The 23,702-nt window shown below is 61.7% G+C and overlaps 3 protein-coding genes across 4 annotated transcripts; 1 reads left to right on the forward strand and 2 right to left on the reverse strand.

Annotated features, from left to right (window-relative positions):
* Positions 1-4,847: 4,847 nt before the first annotated feature.
* Positions 4,848-8,569, reverse strand: PPP1R14A (protein phosphatase 1 regulatory inhibitor subunit 14A). Of its 2 annotated transcripts, XM_077318452.1 has the most exons (4): positions 7,806-8,566; positions 5,632-5,712; positions 5,514-5,543; positions 4,848-5,132 (listed from the first exon to the last, which is right to left on the reverse strand). In XM_077318452.1, exons 1-4 carry the CDS (start codon positions 8,022-8,024, stop codon positions 5,016-5,018), a joined length of 447 nt encoding a protein of 148 aa, XP_077174567.1. In that variant the 5' UTR covers positions 8,025-8,566; the 3' UTR covers positions 4,848-5,015. The 2 variants fall into 2 exon arrangements, with proteins under 2 accessions (XP_077174567.1, XP_077174568.1); XM_077318453.1 differs by lacking the exon at positions 5,514-5,543 and having other exon boundaries at positions 7,806-8,569.
* Positions 8,570-8,637: 68 nt separating this feature from the next.
* LOC143828188 (putative Kunitz-type serine protease inhibitor) lies at positions 8,638-12,669 on the forward strand. Its single transcript, XM_077318451.1, has 7 exons — positions 8,638-8,815; positions 9,430-9,594; positions 10,175-10,249; positions 10,479-10,535; positions 10,612-10,782; positions 11,026-11,106; positions 11,407-12,669. The coding sequence occupies exons 1-7, from the start codon at positions 8,722-8,724 to the stop codon at positions 11,559-11,561; spliced, it is 798 nt and encodes a 265-aa protein (XP_077174566.1). The 5' UTR covers positions 8,638-8,721; the 3' UTR covers positions 11,562-12,669.
* A 4,783-nt stretch (positions 12,670-17,452) lies between these two features.
* YIF1B (Yip1 interacting factor homolog B, membrane trafficking protein) lies at positions 17,453-20,298 on the reverse strand. The gene is made up of 8 exons (XM_077318456.1): positions 20,160-20,298; positions 19,850-20,040; positions 19,623-19,727; positions 19,029-19,107; positions 18,888-18,945; positions 18,450-18,605; positions 18,207-18,300; positions 17,453-18,049 (listed from the first exon to the last, which is right to left on the reverse strand). The coding sequence occupies exons 1-8, from the start codon at positions 20,197-20,199 to the stop codon at positions 17,894-17,896; spliced, it is 879 nt and encodes a 292-aa protein (XP_077174571.1). The 5' UTR covers positions 20,200-20,298; the 3' UTR covers positions 17,453-17,893.
* Positions 20,299-23,702: the final 3,404 nt, after the last annotated feature.

A 23,702-nucleotide genomic window follows, 5' to 3' on the forward strand; every position in this document is an offset into this window, starting at 1 on the left:
AGCCCAGGACAGGGAAGCGAATCCAGACTTGGCCTTCCAAGGTTCAGGGCAGGGTTGGAGGGGGTCAGCAGGCAATGGAGGCTGGGGGGAGAGAAGCCCTCGGGGGAAATGGGAGCAGCCACTGAGTCGTGTTCCACAGGGCGAGGCATCCTCCCACGTCACCATTTAACCCATGGCGTGGACTCATGAGGCCGCTGAAGCTCGGCCATGGGTGGTGGTGACGGGTCCTGATTGGCAGGCGAAATGGAGCAGTGATGGTCTCTCCGCAGTTGGGAAAGGATCCCGGTTGGGGGAGGCCGCGGAGGGAATCCGGCTGGCACCTCCTGGGGGCAGCAGCAGGAGGGCCTGCAGGTGGCGCTCTGGGGCTCCTGTCCGCCAGGGGAGCGGTCTGGCTGTGGTGGGTTTTCCTGGGGGTGGCCAACCTGGGCTAGCACTTTCCCTAGGAAATGCAGCCGGTATCTTCAGAGGCAGGACATTGCAAGATAAGTGTCTCGCCATGCCCAAGAGTGGAGTGTGGGAACACTTCCTCGTGGATTTGCTACTGATCACCCAGACGTGGGAAAAGCCCTTCCTGGTTCTAGTCCCATCACAGGAATGTGATGCATCACACACACACCTTGCAAGGATAAAATGGCCGGCAGCTGTTCACACATTCCACCCTGGGGTGGGGAAAGGCCCTTCTTGCAGTGTCCTCCTGAAGAGGCCAGCAAGAGCAAAGCCTCCTGCAGCACATTGCCCCCCCCCAACCCCCAACAGCCTGCTGACTCCAGCTGTGAAAGCCTTTGACAATTCATCAATCCAGCTGCTGTTTCTTGCAGGTGGCTGAGTCGCAGAGCCAGCAAGGTGGGGCCTGGCTGAGTTATGGAGGATGAGATGGAATAGGCTCACCCCCCACTTCCCGTTGCTGAGACCAGAAAGCACAGTGGCCCCTGCCAGCTTCTGCTTGGAGGTGCTCGCTCCCTCCCCTGCCCCCCTCAGGAGGTGGGGTTGTCTAGCCACAGTGGTCCCCAGTGACTCTGAGAGGACCTCCCTGTGCCTGGCACCCCGGGCACTTTTGCTGCCCTTTAGGCTCTGCCTCGCTGCCCTGCTCCCCCCTTGTGTGGTTGCATGGGGGGGGGGAGGCAGCCTACTGCCACTCTGCAGATTTGAGCCACTGCGCCCTGATGGGGGCAAGCGGGCCTTCCCTCCAGAGAGCATGGCTGAATAGGCGTGGCGTGTTTGCAGAGGTCAGGCGTAAAGTGTCCAAAGTACCAAACGCAAGGCCCAGGGGCCACAACAGGCCTGTCCAGCAAGTGGCACGAGGGAGGGATCAGGAGGCGAGGGGGGGCTTGCGCAGAGCCCCTCTGACGGTGGCTGCAGCAGCCCAGGCAGACCCCCTTCCCTTCAGGGGCAGCTGCTTGGGTGATTCGGGCCACCCAACACTCGGATTCTATTATTCTAAGCTATGTTTACAAACCCAGTAACTACTGCATGTCCTCTCAGCGGATCTGAACCAATACGCTCGCAAAAAACGCACATGACTTTTAGAAGCCATTAAGGATAGAAACATGCCAAGTGAGAACAGATCTTGAACAGCAGAATCAACAAGGGGTTCTGAGAATTTGACCTTTTTGTGGCAAACCAGAATGAAACTGTATTGGGCCAAAAAGAAGAGCTATTAGGCAAGAAGCAGGCCCAAGAATAAGCTCAATGTAGAAACTGTTTTTAATCGTCTTCCTTTCATTAATACAGAATATTCAATCCCCATCCTGTTTTTGCCATCCCAAAATCCCTTTTGTAGCAAGGGAATATGGGCAGCCTCCTCTTGGGAGGCGGTGAAGGGCCCCTCTGCGTCCCCTCCCCAGAAGGACGCCTGCCAGGTGACGCTTCTTGCCAATCAGGGCTGCCCCCAACTCCAATAAATCCTTCGGACTTCGTGATTGGCTCTCCCAGTCAATCCTGAGATCTTGTGCTGGTGAGCAGAAATTAATTTTCTGCACCAAGATTAAAAGTCTGCTCTGAGCACTTTCCTGGTCATTCGGAGATGTCTCCTGGCTGGCTGGGGAACTTTCTGAGAAGGTTGGGGAAAGTTCTGGCGAATGCAGATGTTTGGCATGAATGTGACATTCATGGAGAGGCTCCATTCAGGAGAGGCTCCTCTCCCTGGGCGCAGAAGCTGGCAGGTCAGCCTTGCCTTGGTTCTCACGACCTGGACTTTCCCGGTCGTCCCTTGCCACGCGGGCAAGATGGAGTCGCTGCACTAAAGCCAAATCTTCCGGACACCACCTCCCTCTCGCTGGCGCATCCCCAAAGGACACTGTAGAATCGGGAGGGGGGTCTTCTTGGGCCCCCGCGCTCCCCTCCACAGCCACCAGAGGGCAGAGGCTGCCCCTCCACCCACCCCCATCCCCATGCAGCCCCCGGAAGGGGAGGAATGCTAGTCACAGTGAGGGCCGGGACTCCTCCCCAGCCAGAGGGGAAGGGGGGGGGGATGTGTGCCGGCGTGCAGCCTGTGTCCAAATAAGGGCATCAGGCAGGAGCAGAGGGGGCACATATAGCCTCAGGCCTGCCCCATCCCACCCGCCCCAGGAAGACATCCCTTTGGGGGCAGGAAGAGGTGGTCCTCTCCTTCCAGGTGCCACCTCCAGCCCTGGCTCTCCCCTCCTTGAAGGGGCGTCCTTTGCCATCCTCCACAGTGAGAAGGGCTTGTTTTGGAGCTCCCTGACACAGAGCAGCTGGCACAGGCTGGCATGGCACACAAAGCCCTCCTTGATGGAAAGGAAGACAATGCGTTTGGGGGGGGGCAGGAAGTGAGAGGAACGAAGGGCACAGCCAGACTCCAGAACCCGGAGAGGGCACCAGGGCAGGCCGGGGACGCCACTTGCCCCCTCCGCAGGCCACAGGGGCTGCCAGCAGAGGTGTTGTGCCAAGCCTCAGTCCCAATAAAGAGTCCCACCCGCACCCCCACTCCTGGGTCTGGTTTTGAGAGAAGGCTGAGCAGCAGGGCAGGGGGCCTGTCTTATTCCTGGAGAAGAGAGCCAGAAGCCAGCAGCACCTCAAAGACCCCAAATGGGCAGAGACTCCCAAGAGCTCCTCCCTGGCCAGAGCTTGGGCCAGCCTGGCAGCTGCTCCTGCACTCAGATTATTTGTGCTGCTGCTGCTGCTGCTGCTGTGGGCAGACTCACTTGACCCCCCAGCTGAGTCTACCTGAAGAAGGGAGAAGCAACTCCCAGAAGCAACTCCCAGATGTTGCCAGTCTTGAGCGTGCTGCCCAGGATCTAGTGCTTCACTCCTATGACCCTTTGGGAGCCCCCACCCCCATCCCAGAGTCAGCCTAGCCATTTCCCTTCCATGGACATTCCCTGGGGGGGGCCCTGTGGCCAGGAGCAAGTAGAGGCAAGCCCCAGCAACACCTACTGGGCCCAGACCCCCCCCCCCTCAGCTAGGACCAACCCATAGCTTCAGCCCCTCAGCTCTTGGTGTAGTGGTTAGGCGCACCGGCTTCTAATCTGGCAAGCCGAGATTGATTCACCACTCCTCCACATGCAGCCAGCTGAGGGACCTTGGGCTCACCACAACTGTTCAAGGCTCTCAGCCTCACCACCTCACAGGGTGTCTGTTGTGGGGAGAGGAAAGGGAAGCCGCTTTGAGCCTCCTTTGGGTAGAGAAAAGCGGCATATAAGAGCCAACTCTTCTTCCTCTTCAGTAATATCAGGGCTCTCTCAGCCTCCCCTCCCTCACAGGGGGTCTGTTGTGGGGAGAGGAAAGGGAAGGCGACTGGAAGCCGCTTTGAGCCTCCTTTGGGTAGAGAAAAGCGGCATATAAGAGCCAACTCTTCTTCCTCTTCAGTAATATCAGGGCTCTCTCAGCCTCCCCTCCCTCACAGGGTGTCTGTTGTGGGGAGAGGAAAGGGAAGGTGACTGTAAGCCGCTTTGAGCCTCCTTCGGGTAGAGAAAAGCGGCATATAAGAGCCAACTCTTCTTCTCTCCCCTCCTGCAAAGTTTCGGGGGTGAGGGGAGGATGCTGGTGGGCAGCTCCTGCCGGGCCTCCTCCGGCTCACCGAGCATGACTCTGGGCACTGCAGGTCTGCTTCTACTCTCTGGCCTGATCCGGGGACCCACCCATCTCAGCCAGTCTCCCAGAGGTGCTCTGGGAAGGGTCTGCTCCCTCGAGACGAGGCAGGGCAGAGGGGCTGGCCAGGAGGTGGAGATGGGCCAGAGGGGCTCCCCCTGCAACTGTGAGGAAAGACGCGAGGGAGAGACCCCACCCCCTCTCCTTGGGGGCTGCGCCTTTCACGGGTAAGTAGTGCTGCAGCACAGAAACTCCCCATGCAGGCCCACGGGAGGGGGGAGCACTCTGCATATGCCCCCCCCACACACACACACATACACACACCATTCAGCACCTCAGAGGAGGCCCTCCCAAGAAGATGCTGGTGTGCTGGAGAAACAGTTTTGTATCGCTGTTTATTCTGAACTGTAAACAATATATTATTATTAATGACTTATATTTCTTGACCGCCACTCCTGGCACAGCCGGTGGACTCCATTGCCAGCCACCCCCCACGGACAGGCGGGGGGATGTCAGAGGGAGGGGTAACAAGCAGAAGGCTGGACGGGGTGGAGGGAAGGATTCCCCAGGAGGGTCCAGCAAGCCCTCTGGGCCACCGAAGAAGCCCGCCAAGAAGCAGAACCTGCTCGGTGGGGCAGCCGGGCCGCTGAGGCAGAGGTGGCGGCAGGGATACCGTGAGCACAGAGGCAGCAGCCAGGGAACTCTCCCCAGGGAGCCCAAAGAAAGGCCACAGGTGCCTACAACCTCCATGTGTCCCCCCCCCCCCCCACACACACACACACATACACAAGCACAGCTGAGCAAAAAACAATTTTATTACAGGATAAAACCAGCAACGATCATGTCTTACTGTACAGCATTTTATACAAATGGCAGACAGGCCTGGGGATGGGTGGGGAGGCCCAGGTCACCCACAGCAGCAACTCCCCTCCCTGGAGCTCCTGCACTCCCGCCCCTGCCCTCGCCTACTCGTGGCTCTCCGGGCCCTGCCTGGGGGCTTCTTGGGGGTCCGGGCTGGTCCGCCGGAGAACATGCTCTGTCCGGAGGCCCCGCAGCTTCTCCAGCAGCTCCTGGATGAAGCCCTGCAAAGAGAGGAGAGGAGAGGGGTGGCTTGCCTGCCCAGCCCTTCCCCCAAGGCTCAGGGGGGCGTTTTGGCCATGGGGCCAGCGGGAGCCCTGTCCCTCCTCCAGCCAGCAACCAGTCCCAGAGTGGGCAGAGACATCTGAATGGGGCACGTGCCGGAGCCCAGCTAGGAGGGGGAAACAGAGGGGCTCGATTAACACGAGGAGACCCAGCTGGGAGTGCAGCACCAAGGACCACCCTCCAGGCAGGGTCTGGAAGGACAAGACGTGCCACAGAGCGGAATTAGAGTCAGACAAGAAGATGGGGCTTGAGCCTTTGGGTGTTTGAGCCATCCTCCTGCTCACCCCCCCCCCCCAGGGGAGGCTCAGCGCAAAACCCACCTCTGCATTGCCGCAGGACTCCAAGAGGCCCTGAAAGGAGACAGGAGAGAGTGGTTGGCCAAGGCCCAGAGCCCCCGGGACACCCGAGTGGGGCAGAAGGCCGGGCAGAGCCACCTACCTGCAGCTTCGCCGCCCTCTCCTCGTCCGTGGCCAGCTCCAAGAGGTCATCAATGTTCACCTCGTCGGGCATCTCTGCCTCCTGCAAGGACAGCAAGAGGTCTGGCCAGGCTGCCCCTCCCCAAGCACAGAAGGGGGGCTCGTCCCTCTGAAATGGAACCGTTGAGGGAACCCCGTTGGCCCTTCTGGGCCCTGCTATTGCCTCCCCTACTGGGACACCCCTCAAGCTGCCTTTGACAGGATGGGCCATCCCAGGCGGCCTGGTCTACCCAGAGGAGCAGTGTCTACTGGTCTTCTCAGAGGAGCAGTGGCCCTCCAGTGGCTCCAGGTGAGTCTTTCCACCCCACATTCTTCCTTTGCTGAACCTGGCACCTTCTGCATGCCCAGCAGTGCCAGCTGGGCACTTCTCAGCAAGGAAGCCCCAGATGTTGCCAGTCTTGAGGGAGCTGCCCAGGATCTACTGCTTCATTCCTATGAGCCTTCGGGAGCCCCCACCCCCATCCCGGAGTCAGCCTAGCCCTTTCCCTTCCATGCTGTGCCAGCAGCCGGTCTCAGGAAGCCAGAGGTCCCCAAAGCACCAGTCGCAGAAGGCCCCACTCCTCCTCGGTAGCTCCGTCTTCCCTTTCTCTGCTAGGAGGAGGTTTTGTGGGGCCAAAGCGGTGCAAGCACAGTGGGGCAGCCTTTGGGTGTTTGAGCCATCCTCCTGCTCACCACCCCCCCCCCCCAGGGGAGGAATTCTTCCCCTAGAGCAGACCCACAGTGGGGGGGGGGGGAGAGAGAGAGAAGCAGGCTACCCTCCTCCTTGGAACGCCCCATCCCGAAAGGAGCATCTGGGCCAGAATTTGGCCCAAGCCGGACTCTGTGGAGCATTTGCGGCCTCCCTTTGCCCGGCTGCCCAAAGAGCCTCCCCAGGGACGAGAGCAGCACAGAGGCTGGAATTCTTCCCTTTCATGGCTGGGCTGAGGCGCCTCTGCTCTTGCCCCCCCCCCTCGGCCTCAGGAATCTGTGTGTGTGTGTGGGGGGGGGGAGGAAGCAGGAGAGTGGGCAAGCTCAGCACACTGAAAGGCCCCACAGCCAGAAAGGGGCTGCATGTACCCCCTACCCCCACAGGGATCCTGGCCCTCAGCCACCCAGCCAATCTGCATACTGGGAAGCTCCACCTCTGACTCCCCTCGCCAGTCCCCACACTGGAGGGAATGCAACCCCCATGGCCAGAGGAAGCCCCTGGCCCTGGCAGGAGCCCCCAGCCCCGCAGCAGACCTTTGGCCTGAGCAGCCGGAGACAGGGGGGTGGGAGGCCTCTGGGAAACTGGTCCAGCTGCCCCTTCCAGACGGGCCCCGGGACAAGCACCAGGCTGGGGAGGGAAAGGGGGACTTCCTCACTGGGGTGAGCCCAGCTGATCCTGGGGCTCAGCAGCACCTCAAAGCCAGTGTGACCCCCCCCCCCTATCAGATGCAAGTCTGAACTGGAAGCAGCCCAGGCCACAGGCTCTGCTTGGGTGTGGCTTCCAGCAGGCCAAGCACCAATAAAGCAGGGCCCCTCCAATGGAGGCAAGGGGCTTCAGGAAAGCGGCCCCCTCCCCAGCACCAAGGAGTTCCCACCAGGGCCCAGGGAGAGGAATTCCCCCCCCCCATGCCTGGCTCCTCATCCAGGCCCTCCCTGAGGATAGGGGCCTTCAGCAGGGCAGGCAACCCAGCCCCCCAGGAAAGCTCTCTGGGGACTCCCACTGCTGGCCGCAGGAAGGGGGGGGGTCTGTGGGACTAACTGGCAGCTGGACCAACCAAGACAGCCCAATTCCGGCCGCCGCCCCCCCCCCCCCCGCCAGCCAGATGCTCCACTCCGGAAAAGCAGATGGCACCTCTTGAGGGGGGAGGGGAGAGCAGCGGGTGGGCCTGGAGAGAGGAGGAGGAAGGGGAGACGCTCCCGCCCCCGTTAACCCTTTGTCCGTCGGGGCCAGCGGCAGGCCCTGGAGACGAGAGTCGCCCACCCCGGGAACGCAGGACTTGCGGAGCCTCGGCTCCCGCCAAGACACCGCGATGGGTCGCCTTTTCTCCGTGCCCCCGCCCTGGTATCCCCGTGCCGCCGCCCCGTGCCGAGGGGGACGAGAAGTACCAGAGAAGGGGGCGAGGAGAAGTTCCCTCCGCGCCCACCCCCGAGCCATAGCCGCCTCCTCACCCTGCCCCGGTAGAGGTCCTCCAGGCGTCCGTCGATCCACTTTTCCGTGTCGAGGCGGCGTTGCAGCTCCCGCCGGTCATATTTGACGGTGACCCGCGCCTGGCGCCTCTGGATGCCCGGACTGGGCGTCCGCTCCGCGCGGTTCACCCCCGGAGACAGCCCGGCCGAGCGCGCCGGCGACGCGCGGCCCAGCCGCCGCCCCACGCGGTTCGCAGCCATCGTCCGGCCAGCTCGGACCCGACGGGGCGCCCGGCGCCCGCCTGCGCCTTATAGCGGCCGGGGAAGGAGGGAGGGTGGGCGGGCTGGGGGGCGGCGCTCCCGCCGGTGGGCTTCTTCCGTCGGGGGCAGGCTGCTCCGGAGTGCCACCTCCTGGCCGGCCCGTCGGAAGGAGCTCGCCAGCCTCCCCTGTCCTCTGCGCGCGGAGGCTCACACCCCAACTCACCGATTCACAAACGAGGGCTTGACAGACCCCCCCCCCCCCTTTCCCGGCTGCATGGTAGCCCAGGGTGAAGGAGGGGGGGATTACAGGAACCAAAGGGACTCTCCTTTCCTGGGGGGAGGGGAGCGGCCCGGGGAGCCCGCCTTGTTCCCCCCGGCCACATCTGTCGAGCGCGGCATGGCAGCGGGTCCGGCCAAAGTTGGCTTGTGGCGCTCCTCCGTCCAGCCCGCCTGGGGGCTCCGCGGGAGAGGCGTCCCTGTGCCTTTCGAGGGCCTCCTCCAGGGACTCCCGGCAGGCAGGCAGGCAGGCAGGCAGGCCGGGCGGGGGGGGGGGGAGGCGGGACGACAGCGCCGCAGACGGAGCCCTCGGGGGGAGGGGGGCCCCGCCCCACCTTTGTGACGCGGCGTCGGGGGGCGGGGCGCACCTGCGGGTTCGGGAGGCCGCGCCCGGAGCCGCGCAGTTGCTCAGGAGGAGACCATGGGCTGCACGGTGCGGCAGGTGCTGCGGGGCTCGGCGGCGGGGCTGCTGTGGCTCCTGGTGCTGGCGAGCGGCGCGGCCAGGGAGCCGCCAGGTGAGGGCCCCGGGGGCCGAGGGGGAGGGGGCGGGGCGGCGCTGGGGGGAGGGGAGCGGGGCCGCGGCCTCTCCACTTGCGCGCGTGCGGGGAGGGGGAGGGCGAGGGCGAGGGGGTCTTCCGTCTCCCCGAGCGCGGCCCCGCGGGGGGGGGGGCTCTGGCCGCGCAGGACAGCCGGGTTCCGGGCTGGGCCGGCCCGTGCAGAACCGGTTGGTCCGGCTGCGGGGCCGCGAGCGGGGCGGCTGAGCCTGAGTCACGGACGCGCTGCCTTTTCCGCCCCGCCCGGGCGCGCCGAGCCTCCCCTGCCCGCCGCTGGGCCCTCCGGCCGGGATGCGATGGGGGGGATGGGATGGGATGGGATGGGGGGGGACGGGCAGGCGGGGCGGCCATTTCCTGCCTCTGGCCCGCCGCCCACAGGAGCGGCCAGGCCAGGCCAGGCGGAAGTGTCGCCGCACACCTGGCGGGGGCGGGGCGGGAAGCCGGCGCTGGCTGGGAGGGGAGGGGGAGGGGGAGGAGGAGGAGGAGGGGGGGGGCGGCTGGCTGGGTGGGTCTGAGCCCCCCCCCGATGGTCTCCAGTGACTGGACGCGCCCTGCCCTGCCCTGTGTGCTTTCAGAGGACTGCGGCCTGCCGTGCGTGGTGGGCCGCTGCCGGGCGGCCTTTCCGCGGTGGTGGTTCAACGCCACGAGCCAGGCGTGCCAGGAGTTCATCTTCGGGGGCTGCAAAGGCAACGCCAACAACTTCCTGTCGGAGGAGGACTGTGCCCGCAGGTGCCGCCCAGGTGAGAGCGGGTCCCGGGCCCTCCTGCCTGGAATGCTTTAGTGCCTGTTTCTTGATGTTGCAAGCCTGCCCCCACGGAGGGGAGACCTGCAAGTCCAAGGCCAAATGACCGACTATTGACCCTGCGGCCGCTGGTGCTGTGACTGGCCTGGGGGGTGGGGCCTTCCTCGCTGGCTCTCTTTGTGCCCACAGTGGAGCCAGAGGTCCCTGCAGTGTGCCCCTGATGCCCGCCGCTCTAGTTGAGCCTTCTGCTCAGTCGGGCCGTCCCCAAAGGACCCGGTGTGGGGGCCCGGGGGGCCGCAGAGCCCCTCGAGGGAGGCGGGAGTGGGGACACCTTCCCCTGAGGCAAGAGGCTTCCCGTGTCTCACCTCCCGGGGGCTCCTCTTCCCCCCCCCCCGGGTTCCTTCCCCATCCGACCTCAGGAAGGCTCAGCCCAGCCGGAGATTGATGGCACCTCTGCCAAATGGGAGGTGGCCCTTGGCAAAGGAACAGTCCCCCTCGGGGGGGGGCCTGTCAAACTCAGGCCAAGGCGGAGCTCCTCTGCACGGTCAGCCTAACCTGATGCTCCTCTTGGCTTCCAGGTGGAGAAGAGGTGGAGAAGATGACGGACACCCCACAGACCAGCCCGGGAGGGGCAGAGAGCTCTCCCACTGAGGGTAGGGGCTCTGGGCTTGCCTTGGCTTGGCTTCTCGGGGGCTTTGGCCTTGAGCCAAGCGGTGGCTGGGGAGGACGGCCTTGTCCCCTGAGTGCCTGCCATCCTGGGGGGCCCCTGGAGCTCTTCTCAAACGTGGCATGGGGGGGGGTGCCCTGGCTGACAGGAAGTCGCTCCAGGGGCCTCAGTGCCCTGCCCGCCCAGGTGACCCGCTCTGTGCTCTCTCCTGGCAGCTGCGCCCACCTCTGGCCGCCGACACCACCCTGCAGAGGACACGGTCCACTTCCGAGGTGATGCTCCGTTCTCTTGGGGGGGGGGCTCAAGGGGACGTGGCCTCGGCAACAACCCGCTTCCGTCTCCCTGCAGAGTACTGTGCCAGTCCGCGGGTGACCGGCCGCTGCCGGGCCTCCTTCCCCCGCTGGTTCTTCGACCTGGAGACCCAGACCTGCAAGATGTTCATCTACGGGGGCTGCGGGGGCAACCGGAACAATTACCTCCTGGAAGAAGACTGCCTGAGGCAGTGTGCAGCGGGCAGCCGTAAGAAGGGGCAGGCGGGGGGTGGGGCGGGGCGAGTAGCCCCTCTCTCTTCCGGCTGGCCTCCAGGTGTTTGGGGTGGCTCCCTGGGGGCACAGAGGAGGGACAAAGGGGCCGTGGCAATCTTGGTGTGTGTCGCTGCCCCAGGAATGTTGGCAGAGCCCTGGGCAGGTTTGGGCTGTGGGGAGGAGGGCCTCGGCCGTGGCCCCGTGGTCTCCAGCCTGCCTCCCTCCCTCCCTCTTGCAGGCCTCCCGGGGGAGTCAGATGAGGATGCCAACATGCCTGACTCGCACGTCTTTCCCGACGCAGCTTTGCATTCCACCAGAGGTGAGTGGGGGTCCCTCTGACTCCTGGCACAGAAACGGGCTCCCCCCAGCGGGCCTTGGCAGTGGGGCTGCTGAGGCCAGTCACAGACAGGGTCAAGCAGGGACCAGCCTCCACCGGAGCACTTTCAGGGGGCCAAGGTGGTTGCCTTGCTCAGGGGAGGGGGTGTTGCTGGGTCCCCGGATGCAGCTGTCCTGCCATTATCAGTTTATTTTTTTTTGGGGGGGGGGTGACCTGGCTCTTGCAGGGCCTGCTTCTCTTCTCCCTTCCTGCTGACCCTCCTCCCGCTCTCCCCCCCTGCAGCAGTGGTCCTGGCCGTGGTGCTGGCGCTCCTGCTGGCCTCACTGGTACTGGTTGTGGCTAAGATTTGCCGCCGGAGCCGGGACCCTTCGCTGAGCACCGTCTGGAGCACCATGGACGACAAGGAGCTCCTCATGAGCAGCGGCTACACCCTCTGAGGTGGGGGGGGGGCCCTCTGGCTGCCTGTAAATAGGTGGGGAGTTGACTAGGGAGGGGCTCTCTCTTGCCCACGCTTTGTGAGAAAATGGATCATAAATCTCTCCTTGGGGCTCCTTTTCTCGTGTCTGGCTTTTGACTCTGTTCAGCTTCGTCCCACAAACTGCTCTTCTCCCCCTCCCTCCTGCTGCTGTGAGGGGCGAAGGCTGGGCTTAAAGTGGGCAGGAAGGAACGCCACCTGTGCTGGTCTAGGCCAGGGGGGTCCACAGTTGTCCTGTTGGCGCCAGGTACAAGTAGCCCCCTCCGCTCCTGAAGCAGAAAGGGCCAGCCCCCCAGGCTCAGGGGGCAATGCGGTGGTCTCTCAGGGCCCCCGCTTTGTCTCCACCCTCCCCCCCCCCACCCCGGGAGGGAAGCATTGCTTGGTTCAGCCTCCCACCCACAAACTTGGTCTTGGGTCTCAATGGAGGCGGGATGAGCTCTGCTGATGGAAACGGCAATTTCTTGGGAAAGCCAGGCTGCCCCCCCCCCCCCAGGCCTCAGGGTTCCTCCCCCCCTTGCCCACCAGAGAGCCGGGTGGTGGTGCCCCCAGAGAGAAGCTGAGGAGCTGCAGGCTGTGGCACTGGGGGTAGGCCCAGGTGCCAACCCAGCCTCCTCCCACTTGCCCGCTTGCTCCCTAGGAGCTGGAGTATCGCCTGGGAGGCAGGGGCAGACCTGTTTCACCTTTGGCTCCTCTCGCCGTCCCAGTTGCTGGGGCTCTGCCTGCCCCTGCCTTGGAGCCAGGTGTGGGCAGGGGACTCTTAAGGACAGACTGGCAGCCCTGGCTGTCCCCCTTGCCTGCCCCCCTGGAAGAGCGTTTGCTTCCCCAAGCCCCCCTGCTTTGAGCCTCTGTCTACCTTTTCCTCCTGGCCTCCGTGGGGCTGCGCTGGGGGAGGGGGAGCATGTAGGGCCAGCAGCCCAGGAAGAGCGTGCTCCACACTGGATCCACTTTCTGTGTCTTGCACATGGAGAATTTTTATACTTTTTTAAAAAATCAAAACTTGATTGTGTTAATTGCTTGTGGAATCATCCTTTTCATACCCGAAGGTCTATAAATAAACCCACAAAAATGTGTATTCTTGTATGAACAGTCTTGTCCTCAAGAGAGCAGCAGCAGAAGGAGTGTGTGTGTGTGGGGGGGGGACAGGGGCTCAGGAGCACGGAGACTGACATGGGGTTCTAAGGAACTGACCTAAGGAGGGGCATTAATCTTGAAAGGGGGGCACAATTACAAGGGTGCATTATCCTGACTAGGGGAGTGGTCTCTCTCTGGGGCTATGGCAGCCTAGGGGGGTGAACTTCCTCAGTGCTAAGTAAGGGGGCTAGCCCCCCCTCCTTCCTGTCCTGCTGCAGCAGCATTCTTTACTCTGCCTGCTCTCAAACTTGCAGTCCCCTGCCAAAGGGCAGTGGGGGGGCACTGAGAACCCCCCCCCGAAAGCTGGTGATCCTGGCAGCTGAAATCTACGTTCTTCTCTTGACCAGCCAAGGACCTCCATCTCCAACCAACCCTGGCAACCGGCTGAGGGGGAAGACAGGCTTCCTTGGAAGAGGGGCTGTCATGGGGGGAGTCACAGGGGAGGCCTCAGAGTTCTCTCTCGGCCCGGCCCCTAACTGGCGGAATGAGCTCCTGGCAGAGCTAAGGGCCCTGACGGAGCGCTCTGGGTTTCCCAGGGCCTGCAAGACAGAGCTCCTTCTGCCAGGCATTCGGTTGATGCTGGGGCAGAGACCGGAGCCACCAGTCTGTGGATCCCTCCCTGCCTTCTACGGTCTGCCCCCCCCCTCCGGGGCTAACCTCGCCTAGGGTCATCTTTGAAGAAAGCAATGACTGGGAGCAGCAGAGCAGTTGGTTCACTAGGGAATAAGACATCGACTAGGTAAAGGGGTTTATATATATGTTGTATATTTTGTGATTTTTACTGATATGTACGAGATGACTATGGACTCCGGGGGATGGTAGAGGACAGGAAGGCCTGGAGGATCATTGTCCATGGGGTCGCGATGGGTCGGACACGACTTCGCACCTAACAACAACAACAACGAGATGACTGGGCTGGAAGTGGCGGTCTATGGGAAGCAGGTGGCAGGGCTTCTTGCCCTCTTTTTCTCTGGCCTGCCCGGACCCCTCTGCTGGAGATCAGGTTCTGGCCAACAGAAACAGAGACCCTCCCCCACACACACACACACCCCTGATGCTAGAGACAGCTGCTGGAGCTGAATTCTCTGGCCGGGAAAAGCAGAGGGTCAGAACCGGCTACGGACTCATGCTGGGCAACTGGGCTGCCATGTGTGCTGGGCATGCTGGGCAACTGGGCCGCCTGGAGACCAGAGGAATGGGAAGGCGACTGTAAGCCGCTTTGAGCCTCCTTCGGGTAGGGAAAAGCGGCATATAAGAACCAACTCTTCTTCTTCTTCTTCTTCTTCTTCTTCTTCTACCTCCACAATTGAGTGTTCTGGCAGGCAACCAAACTGGAAGTGAACCGGCCCCAATCCTGCAACTGGAATGAGCAGAAAGTGGCCCCCTCCCTGTGCTTGTTCCTGGACCTGCCTGCCTGGGGGAGTTCTAAAGGCTTTGGGGGGCAGGGCCGCAGGCTGGAATCGGGTTGGGTCAGAGACAAAATTCAGGGAGAGAGTCAGCTGGGGGCTCTGGCCTCCCTTTTGTGCTTATTTCGCTCCTCAGGCAGTCACTGGGGGCCCAAGCAGAGGCAAATGGCCCTCTAGCTTCAGCTGGGCCTGCTAGCCTGCCTCACCGCAGAGAAATGTCCCTGCGCACAGGAGCTTCCGAAAGAAAACTTGGTTGGTCTTAAAAGCCCCGCAGGACTCAAGCTTTGGCCTCTTGCCTGACCGATCCTGCTATGCCCATCAGCCCAGGCAGCAGTAGAAGAATAGGAGCAGCTTGATCAGGGCTGTGGTGAGCTCAAGGTCACCCAGCTGGCTGCACATGGTGGAGTGGGGAATCAAACCCGATTTACCAGATTAGAAGTCTGCACTCCTAACCACTACACCAGACTGGCTCTACCCCCAAACAAGGCAATGGGGCATCATGGCTCCCCAATAAGAGGCTGGCCTTCCCTTGCACCCAGCTTGGCCAGATCTTGAACAGCAGAAGGAAGTGAGTTGCTGCCAGATAAGGCAACCTTTTCCTTCTCTTTATTTCCTCTCCCTCCCCACCCTTTTCTCAATGGTTTTTCCCTCCTAATTTCCCCCTGGCCCCTATTTATTGTCAAGTTTTGGTCATAGCTCCTTAGCATTACGGTTCTGCTTGGCATAGCCCAACAGCAAACCTTGGTTGATATGCACACGAGGGGGGGGGGGGGCGACGATCAAAATACGGAAAGGAAGCTTTGCCCCTTCCCGCTTTGCCCGCAGTCCCTTTGGGTCGTGATTTGTGGGGAGCAGCCATTGGACCCCCCCCATTCTGGCACTGGCTGGTCCCCCTGCGACGGCTGTGCCGGTGGGAAGAAGGCTAGAAGCCCCCTCGAACAGTTGCGGGTCATGTGGCAAATGACACCATCTTTGTGGCCACGGGAGCCTGCAGCGGCCCTCTTCAGCCGCTCTGGATTTCAGGTGGTTAGAAAACTGCAGCCAGAGAGTGGCTGTCAGGGGCACTTCGTCAGTGGAGGGAGGTGAGCGGGGGGGCTGGGTTCAGTACTGGGTCTGAGGAGGAGGGGGTAGAGTGACTCCTCATTAAATTTGCTGATGACACCAACCTCTTTATTACTGGGGACCAGTCAACACTTGACAATTTTACTGAGACCGGGGGGGGGGGGGTAGTCTTTTGCCGAGGGATGTCGCCGTCGCTGCTGCCTGAGCCCCTGCTCTGCTTGCTTTCCTGCTGGCACCCCTGACTTCCCGCCGCCCACCTGAGGGTGCTGCCAGCAGCAGTTGCACAGTGCCATGCCGAGGGGGAGCCCCAGCCATGGCGGCCGCTGGAGAGCACCAAAGGTGAGCCGGCGGCAGAGTGGCAGGGCAGCCCCCGAGGCAGCAGATGGGCAGGAGGACAAGGAGGAGCCATGGACCGGCACCGACTGATCCACGGACCGGGACCGATTGCCAAACTGGGGGTTGGGGGACCACTGCTCTAGAAGACAGCAATAGTTTAATGAGGTCTGAACATGCTGGACAAGCAGGTAAATAATTATAATTATTAATTATAATATTTCTTACCCACTACTCTCAGCGTACTGACTCCTGGTGGGTCACAATACAAAAAGTCCCATAACAATAACCCCAATAAAAGCCCCATTAAAACAATACACAACCCCCACCCCAATACGGAGGAGGAAATAATAATGCTCCTCCCCACGGGACGCTTGGCACCCAGGCCGCAGGGGGCTCTGCCAAAAAACATCCCCCAAGATGGGAGGCAGACATCTCAATGGCCTACTGCCTGATGGGGGGGGGGGGCTACCAGATCTTCCCCCTGCGCTGGCTGGCCTCAACCGTAAGCCTGGCTGGGGAGAGCTCCGCCTTACAAAACAAGATGTAATTCAACAAGGACAAGAGATCCATCTCTGGGTCACGAAAATGAGAAACATGCATGCTGGATGGGAGAGACTCTTCTGGGTAGCAGTGTGTGGGAATGGGATCTTGGGGCACTTGTGGACCATAAGCTCAATAGGAGCAGGCAGTGTGACGTGGTGGTAAGGAAGGCAAATGCAGTCTTGGGCTGTATCAACACAGGCATCACAAGATGGTGTAGTCCCACTCTATACTGCATTAGTCAGACCCCGCCTGGGAGCAGTTCTGGGGCCTCACTTCAAAAAGGATGTGGACAAAGTTGAGAGGGTGCAGAGGAGGAGGGCAGGAGGGCTCTCTTGAAGGATCTGAAAGGCCGTCACTGGGAGGAGGGCAGGGAAAGGTCCCTGTGGGCGGCAGAGGTGGGGACCCGCAATAATGGGGGGAAACGGCACCGGCCAGAGAGCAGGAGGGAGAGAATGCCTGTGGCAGGGGCTGGCAAGCTCTGACCCACCCAAACCCTTCTCGCCCCCAGGAAAGCAGCTCGGACACCTCCAGCGACCTGGAACAGAAGATGGGGGGGGGAGGCTGGGACAATGACCAGCATTGGAAAATGGCTGGGGGGGGAGGCTGGGGAGGGCAGGTCCTCCCCACTGCTGCCCTTCAGTCCCTTCGCAGCTCCCTGGAGTTGTTCTTGAAGGGGGGGGGGGAGACGGCACAGTTTGCCTGCCTCCACCCAATGGGCTCTCTCCAGCACCTCAGGATGGGAGTTGGCCACCTTTGCTGGTGGTAGCCCCTCCCCAGTTCACCTCCCTTATTGTGGACCAGGGACCATCTCCACAATGGGCAGCCTTTTTCTGGCAACTGTTTTGCCTCATTCTTCTTCCCCTCCCCTCCCCTCCCCACCCCACCCCCAGCGCAGCAGCAGCAGCAGAAACAGCATCCCAAGGAGGGAAAGAGACAGCATCCCAAGGAGGAGGAGGAGTTAGAGCCCGTGAGCCTCCCTGTAAATAAACGCAGAGCCCCCCACCCTCAACCTCTGCCTGCTAGGAGACTGCGAATGCTTACACAGGAGGGGCCAGAGAAGCCTCACCTTCACGCCCGGCATGGCAGGGCTACTCCAGAGCGGGCCACAGACTTAAGCACCTGAGAAAGGATCTCTGTCTCCTTGGCCCGCCCACCTGGGCACTTTTCAGCTCCTGACCTCTTTTCTCCCTTCAAATCTCTCCCACCCCCTGGAGCTCTGAAGAACAGAGGCTGGGTGGGGTGGCAGGTGCCACGTTGAGATTTCCGATGCCGTGGGGGGGCCAGGCCAGCTCCTTTTCTTCAGGAACCAGCTCAGCCTGGCCCCTCCCAGCCCCTGGCCCCTCCCACCCCTCGACCTTCACGAAACAGAGAGGTGTTCACTGGCCCTCCAGGGAGGAGGAGATGGTTGCTTTTTATTTGTTTGATGGCTGAACACAAGTGACCCACCTGGCAACGTCCAAACACGTGGGATCAAACAGAAAAGCGAGCACCTTTGGGGGTGGGATCCCATCCAAACGAATAATGACACACAAACTAGCAGGAATGTAGACAGACACTGAGAGGCAGACGCACACCCACCCGGTTGCCTTCCTGCGGGGACCAGCCAAGGGGGAGAAGCAGACCACCACAGCACACGGCTTCCGCCCAGCTGGTCCCCTGAAGGGCCAGAAAGGAAGAGGAGGCGGCAGCCGCAGCCTGGTGCAAGCCTCTCCCCGCACCCACCGACACCCCAGACACGCTCTCAGGGCCCAGTTGGAGATAGAGCGCGGCAGCTGCCTGCGAGCTGGAGTGAGGCGCCCCAGCCTCAGCTTGACCATCAGCGGACGAGGTGGAAAGTGAGCCAGTACATGAAAACGGGCTGCAGGCCAGCCACAGCCATGGTCAGGTACATGCGGAGCTGGTTCCTGGCCCCCCGAACCAAGACCCCTTCTGCGGCCGCCTCGGACAGGATCTTCAGGCGCAGGGTCCGGATCTGGGGCAGGAAGGAACAGGGGCTCAGAACAATCCTGGGGGCAAGGGCGGGGAAAAGCAGGGGTGGAGCGTAGCCTGCTGTGGCAGGCAGGGAACTCTGAGGAGTGCCTGAAGCGGCAGCAGAAGCCCCGTGCCCTCCCAGCCCAGATGACTCTTACCATGAAGACAAAGATGGCCAGGCAGCACCAGCTCAGCAGCAAAAAGTAGCCCATTTTTCCAAAGAGCAGCCCAGCCAAGAGGCCCACAATCATCCTGGCACAGGAAGAAGAAGGGGAAGGGGGTCAGGGAGCACCCCTCACCTACCCCCCCCCCAAACATCAGTCCAGAACAGTAGAGAGGCAATTGTGGGCGGCCTTCCCTCTGGAACAGGTGGTGCCAGGGCTGCTGTGTTCTCCACTCACCCCACATATTTGTACCCTGAGAAGGCGACTAAATCAATGGTGGTTAAATCGGTGTTGACCGTCACGAGGTAGAGGCTCAGGAGGACAGCCAAGACTTCCACAATTAGCCAGGCCAAGGCCGAACTAGCTTGCAAGCCCAGCAGGTCGGGGGAGAATCTGCAGGGGGAGGGAGCAGAAGGTGCAAAGCGAAGCTCTCTTTCTCTCATCTTTGTGCAATAAGGGGGGGGGGGAGGCTAGGCCCCGGAAACCATGACTTCTGGGAGTGGATGTGGGGCATAGGATCTGTCCCAGAATGGTCACAGTAAGGGCTTGGAGCCCGTGAGCCTTTGAACAGCCTGGCACTCCCCCTTCCGTGTGGATCCCAGCAGAGGGGATTAGGGGAGCACATTCAGGAGCAAAGGGGGACAGGAAGGGATGCTCCCTGCCCCATTTTCTCACCTGTTCTGCGTTCCCAGGGCCAGCCCTGCCACCAGGATGTAGGTGATGAATGCCATGACTGTGGAGAAACAAGGAACATTAGCCATGCTGCAGCAAGCAAGAGCAGCAATGCTGAGCAAGCCTCTTTTGGAAAACGGGTACCTGGAATGTAGAGGTCTGGGGCATTGATGTCAAAACGGGGGGCCACAGGTGTGTCCTGCTGGTAGTGGACCTGCCAGTCCTGGCAAAAAGGATGCACGTGTAAACAGCGGGACCCCAAGGGCCATCTAGTACTACCTCCTGACAACACAAGGGATTCACAGCTCCTCACCCTCCAGCAACCCCCGCTCTGGGCCCAGACGCGGTTTTCTCCAGCCTTTCCTCCAAGAAGCTCCCGACCTGGTGTGTGCCGGGCAACCCCAAACCTGGTTGGAGATCCTGGAAGCTAAGCCGGGCTGTCCCTGGTTAGCGCGTGGAAGGGAGTGGCCTCCAAGGAACACCAGGGTCAGGGGACGGGGCCAGGCCATGGCAGACCACCTCTGAGCACCCCTTCCCCAGCAGCCGGCCCATCTTCGGGCAAATTCCATGCATGCCAAGCAGTAAGGAAAGACACCCGAGATGCTCCCCTGCAGGGACAGGCTCCCGGATGCCCCTCCCTGGCCCACTGCCGGGAGAGGGTCTCAGGGGCCGCTCAGGTGTGTGTGTGTGTGAGCGGGGGGGGGGGGGGAGGGCGCTCTCTCTCTCTCTCTCTCTCACCTGCTGCAGGAAGGGGAAGAGGAGGAGGCCGAGCTTCCTGCCCACGTAGAGGGTGTCCACCGCGAAGTAGTACTTCAGCCTGGTCACGGGGAGGAAGCGGTCGATCTGCGGGGCGGGGGGGGGAGCGGGGGGGAGGTCAGGGCCAGGCGGGGGGGTCCCCTCCTCCCTCCCTCCCTCCCCCCTCCCTCCCTCGCCCCCCCCCCTTGCTCTCTCGCTCGCTCGCTCACGTTGCGGTCCACGAGCTGCTTCCCGTGCGCGGCCAGCGAGGTCCCGTAGGCGGCGGCGAGGCTGGAGACGGGCTCGGCCAGGAAGGGCGCGGGGGGGGCCGCGGGGCGGGGGGGGCTGCCGCTGTTGCTGCCGCCGCTCGTGTCCTCGAAGAGCTGCGGGGGCGGCGAGGCGGGCGGGCGGCGCTTGGCGGCTGCGGAGGGCGAGGGCAAGAGCGTCAAGGCCTACCCCGCGGGGATGGCGTGCGCGCCCCCTCCCTCCCGCGCCCCCCCCCGCGCCCCCCCCGCGCCCCCCCCCCCCCGCGACACTCACGCGCCCGGCCTGGCCCGGCTCCGCCGCCGGCCGCCTCCATGGCTCCTGGGACCCCGGCCGCGGAGGGGCCAATGGGAGCGCGCGTCCGCCGCGCAGGGCGTCGCGTTGCGATGACGTCAACCCGGGAGAGCGGAGGTGGGCGCGGTTGCTAGGAGAGGGACGGAGCGCGCGCGGATTGGCCGCGCGGAAGGCGGGCCGGGCCGTGTCCCCTCCCGGCCTACCTCGCGGGGTTGTCGTGAGAAGGCGGCCTTCCCGGGGCTGGGGAGGGAGGGAGGGAGGGGAAAAGCCGCCTCCTGCCGGCGAAGGAGGCTGGATGCCGATGAATGCTGCCGCCGCAGCAGGTGGCGAACTATACGGAGCCAGCAGAGGGTCCCAACCCCGTTTTGGAGGCCGTGGCCGGGTCTGGTCCGGCCAAAGGGGGATCAGGATAACCACAGTGGCGAGTTCTGGGCCGGCAGCGACCGAGCAGGAAAGCCCCCTTCGGGTCTCGCGGGGGGGGGGCGGCTCAAGGAAAAGGTCCTTTAACGCAGGGAAGCTGGCCCTGGCTTGAGACCTCTCCTGCCCCCCCCCCCGGAGAAGCCACGCTTGCGCTTGACACAGCAGTCCGTCCCCTTGGAGAGCCAGTCGGCTGCGGGGTCCAAAGCGCTTTTGCCCAGGTGCGGCTGGGGTGTCGGCTGCGTTTGTCTCTGGGCCTGTCAGGTGGAGCTCCAGTGATTCCCTGCCTCAGTTTCACCTGGACTGGATTATTGCAGCGCGCTGTCTTGGAGGAAGAGTGTTTGGAAGCTGCAGCTCGTGCACATTGCTGTGCCTAGACGGCTGTGCTCAGGACTGGCTATTGGGATCCCAGCATTAGAGCACTATGCCAGCTCCTGATGTGCTCCTGAGTCCACTTCCGACCTTCAGAGCCCTACATGGCTTGGGATCAGGGCACCTGATGGAGCGTATTCTCCCAGACATCCTGCCTGGGAATTAAGATCTCAGGGAGAGGCCCTCCTGGCTGTCCCCTCCATCAAATAAGTTTTTTGGTGAACACATGAGGCAGGACCTTTTGGATGGCAACCCTATGATTATAGAACAGCCTCTTCAAGAAGGTGGACCTGGCCTCCGCTCTTTCAATCTTTAGGAGGTAGCTAGAATCATAGAGCTATAACATTGAAAGGGGCCATCCAGTCTACTCCCCTGCTCAATGCAGGATCAGCCTCAAGCATCCTGGAGAAGGATCTGTCCATCCGCTGCTTGAAGACGGCCAGTGAGGGGGAGCTCCCCACCTCCTGAGGCAGCCCATTCCGCTGCTGAACTAGACTCCTAGAATCCTAGAGTGGGAAGGGGACAGGAAGGCCATCGAGTCCCACCCCCTGCTCAGTGCAGGATCAGCCTCCAGCATCCAGGAGAAGGATCTGTCCAGCCGCTGCTTGAAGACCACCAGTGAGGGGGAGCTCCCCACCTCCTTAGGCAGCCCCTTCCACTGCTGAACTAGACTCCTAGAATCCTAGAGTGGGAAGGGGCCAGGAAGGCCATCCAGTCTACTCCCCTGCTCAATGCAGGATCAGCCTCCAGCATCCAGGAGAAGGATCTGTCCAGCCGCTGCTTGAAGACCGCCAGTGAGGGGGAGCTCCCCACCTCCTGAGGCAGCCCATTCCGCTGCTGAACTAGACTCCTAGAATCCTCGAGTGGGAAGGGGCCATGCAGGCCATCTAGTCCAACCCCCTGCTCAATGCAGGATCAGCCTCAAGCATCCAGGAGAAGGATCTGTCCAGCCGCTGCTTGAAGACCGCCAGTGAGGGGGAGCTCCCCACCTCCTGAGGCAGCCCATTCCGCTGCTGAACTAGACTCCTAGAATCCTAGAGTGGGAAGGGGCCAGGAAGGCCATCCAGTCTACTCCCCTGCTCAATGCAGGATCAGCCTCCAGCATCCAGGAGAAGGATCTGTCCAGCCGCTGCTTGAAGACCGCCAGTGAGGGGGAGCTCCCCACCTCCTGAGGCAGCCCATTCCGCTGCTGAACTAGACTCCTAGAATCCTCGAGTGGGAAGGGGCCATGCAGGCCATCTAGTCCAACCCCCTGCTCAATGCAGGATCAGCCTCAAGCATCCAGGAGAAGGATCTGTCCAGCCGCTGCTTGAAGACCGCCAGTGAGGGGGAGCTCCCCACCTCCTGAGGCAGCCCATTCCGCTGCTGAACTAGACTCCTAGAATCCTCGAGTGGGAAGGGGCCATGCAGGCCATCGAGTCCCACCCCCTGCTCAGTGCAGGATCAGCCTCCAGCATCCAGGAGAAGGATCTGTCCAGCCGCTGCTTGAAGACCACCAGTGAGGGGGAGCTCCCCACCTCCTGAGGCAGCCCATTCCCCTGCTGAACTAGACTCCTAGAATCCTCGAGTGGGAAGGGGACAGGAAGGCCATCCAGTCTACTCCCCTGCTCAATGCAGGATCAGCCTCCAGCATCCAGGAGAAGGATCTGTCCAGCCGCTGCTTGAAGACCACCAGTGAGGGGGAGCTCCCCACCTCCTGAGGCAGCCCATTCCCCTGCTGAACTAGACTCCTAGAATCCTCGAGTGGGAAGGGGCCAGGAAGGCCATCCAGTCTACTCCCCTGCTCAGTGCAGGATCAGCCTCCAGCATCCAGGAGATCTGTCCAGCCGCTGCTTGAAGACGGCCAGTGAGGGGGAGCTCCCCACCTCCTGAGGCAGCCCATTCCCCTGCTGAACTAGACTCCTAGAATCCTCGAGTGGGAAGGGGCCATGCAGGCCATCTAGTCCCACCCCCTGCTCAGTGCAGGATCAGCCTCCAGCATCCAGGAGAAGGATCTGTCCAGCCGCTGCTTGAAGACCCAATGAAATTACAGTACAAAAAAAGAAAGATTCTCAATGAACAATCAACAGAAGAGAACAAGGAACCTTTCTAAGGCAATATATTTGTAATAACATATACAATGAGTAAATACCATTTCTTTTACATCTTTTATATACCAGAAGGAACAGCCATAACAGCTTCTAGATCAATTCCGTTTTCATTGGCTTCATCATTGGTTGAAACCTCCAATCCTAAATTCAAAATGTACGGATTATTATTGATATTACTCAAATTAAACAATGCAGCAAAGAATTACCTCAAATACACATACCTCCAAAAACAGTTTGTAGTATCAAAGGTGGCAAAATCCTATCACCTTTCCTTATATTACTATTGTTAATATTTTAGTATCAATTGGCCATAGGCTCTCTAGGGCAGTGGTCCTCAATCACCGGGCCGCGGCCCAGTGCCGGGCCACAAAGGCCCTGGCACTGGGCCGCGGCTCCCTGCCTCCGCAGGGCTGCACCGGGGCAGCGCATGCGCACTTTGCGCCATGCATGGCTGCAAACGCGCATGCACGGCACTCCCGCACATGCACGTTTGTGCATGAGTGCCATGCATGCACGGCATGCATGGCCGGGCAATCACCCTCCCCGCTGCTGCCAGTCCTTCTGTGCTAGGGACCTTGGGGACAGGAGGCTAAACAAAATACAATTTGGGAAAGGTAATATTTGTGTGTCCTCATGGGTACTAGGC

This window comes from Paroedura picta, unplaced genomic scaffold (genome assembly GCF_049243985.1).
Source record: "Paroedura picta isolate Pp20150507F unplaced genomic scaffold, Ppicta_v3.0 Ppicta_v3_sca21, whole genome shotgun sequence".
Taxonomy (NCBI): domain Eukaryota; kingdom Metazoa; phylum Chordata; class Lepidosauria; order Squamata; family Gekkonidae; genus Paroedura; species Paroedura picta.

What these genes read in the sequence shown, in the direction of transcription:
- PPP1R14A (XM_077318452.1), bottom strand. Translation starts at nt 8,024, where the DNA reads ATGGCTGCGAACCGCGTGGGGCGGCGGCTGGGCCGCGCGTCGCCGGCG. An exon ending in AGGACCTCTACCGGGGCAGG is followed by an intron (nt 5,713 to 7,805) that starts GTGAGGAGGCGG and finishes CTGTCCTTGCAG; the next exon opens with GAGGCAGAGATGCCCGACGA. An exon ending in AGTCCTGCGGCAATGCAGAG is followed by an intron (nt 5,133 to 5,513) that starts GTGGGTTTTGCG and finishes CTCTCTTTGCAG; the next exon opens with GGCTTCATCCAGGAGCTGCT.
- YIF1B (XM_077318456.1), bottom strand. Translation starts at nt 20,199, where the DNA reads ATGGAGGCGGCCGGCGGCGGAGCCGGGCCAGGCCGGGCGC. An exon ending in AGCCGGGCCAGGCCGGGCGC is followed by an intron (nt 20,041 to 20,159) that starts GTGAGTGTCGCG and finishes CGCCCTCCGCAG; the next exon opens with CCGCCAAGCGCCGCCCGCCC. An exon ending in TCTTCCCCTTCCTGCAGCAG is followed by an intron (nt 19,108 to 19,622) that starts GTGAGAGAGAGA and finishes CCTTTTTGCCAG; the next exon opens with GACTGGCAGGTCCACTACCA.
- LOC143828188 (XM_077318451.1), top strand. Translation starts at nt 8,722, where the DNA reads ATGGGCTGCACGGTGCGGCAGGTGCTGCGGGGCTCGGCGGCGGGGCTG. An exon ending in CGCGGCCAGGGAGCCGCCAG is followed by an intron (nt 8,816 to 9,429) that starts GTGAGGGCCCCG and finishes GTGTGCTTTCAG; the next exon opens with AGGACTGCGGCCTGCCGTGC. An exon ending in GGACACGGTCCACTTCCGAG is followed by an intron (nt 10,536 to 10,611) that starts GTGATGCTCCGT and finishes GTCTCCCTGCAG; the next exon opens with AGTACTGTGCCAGTCCGCGG.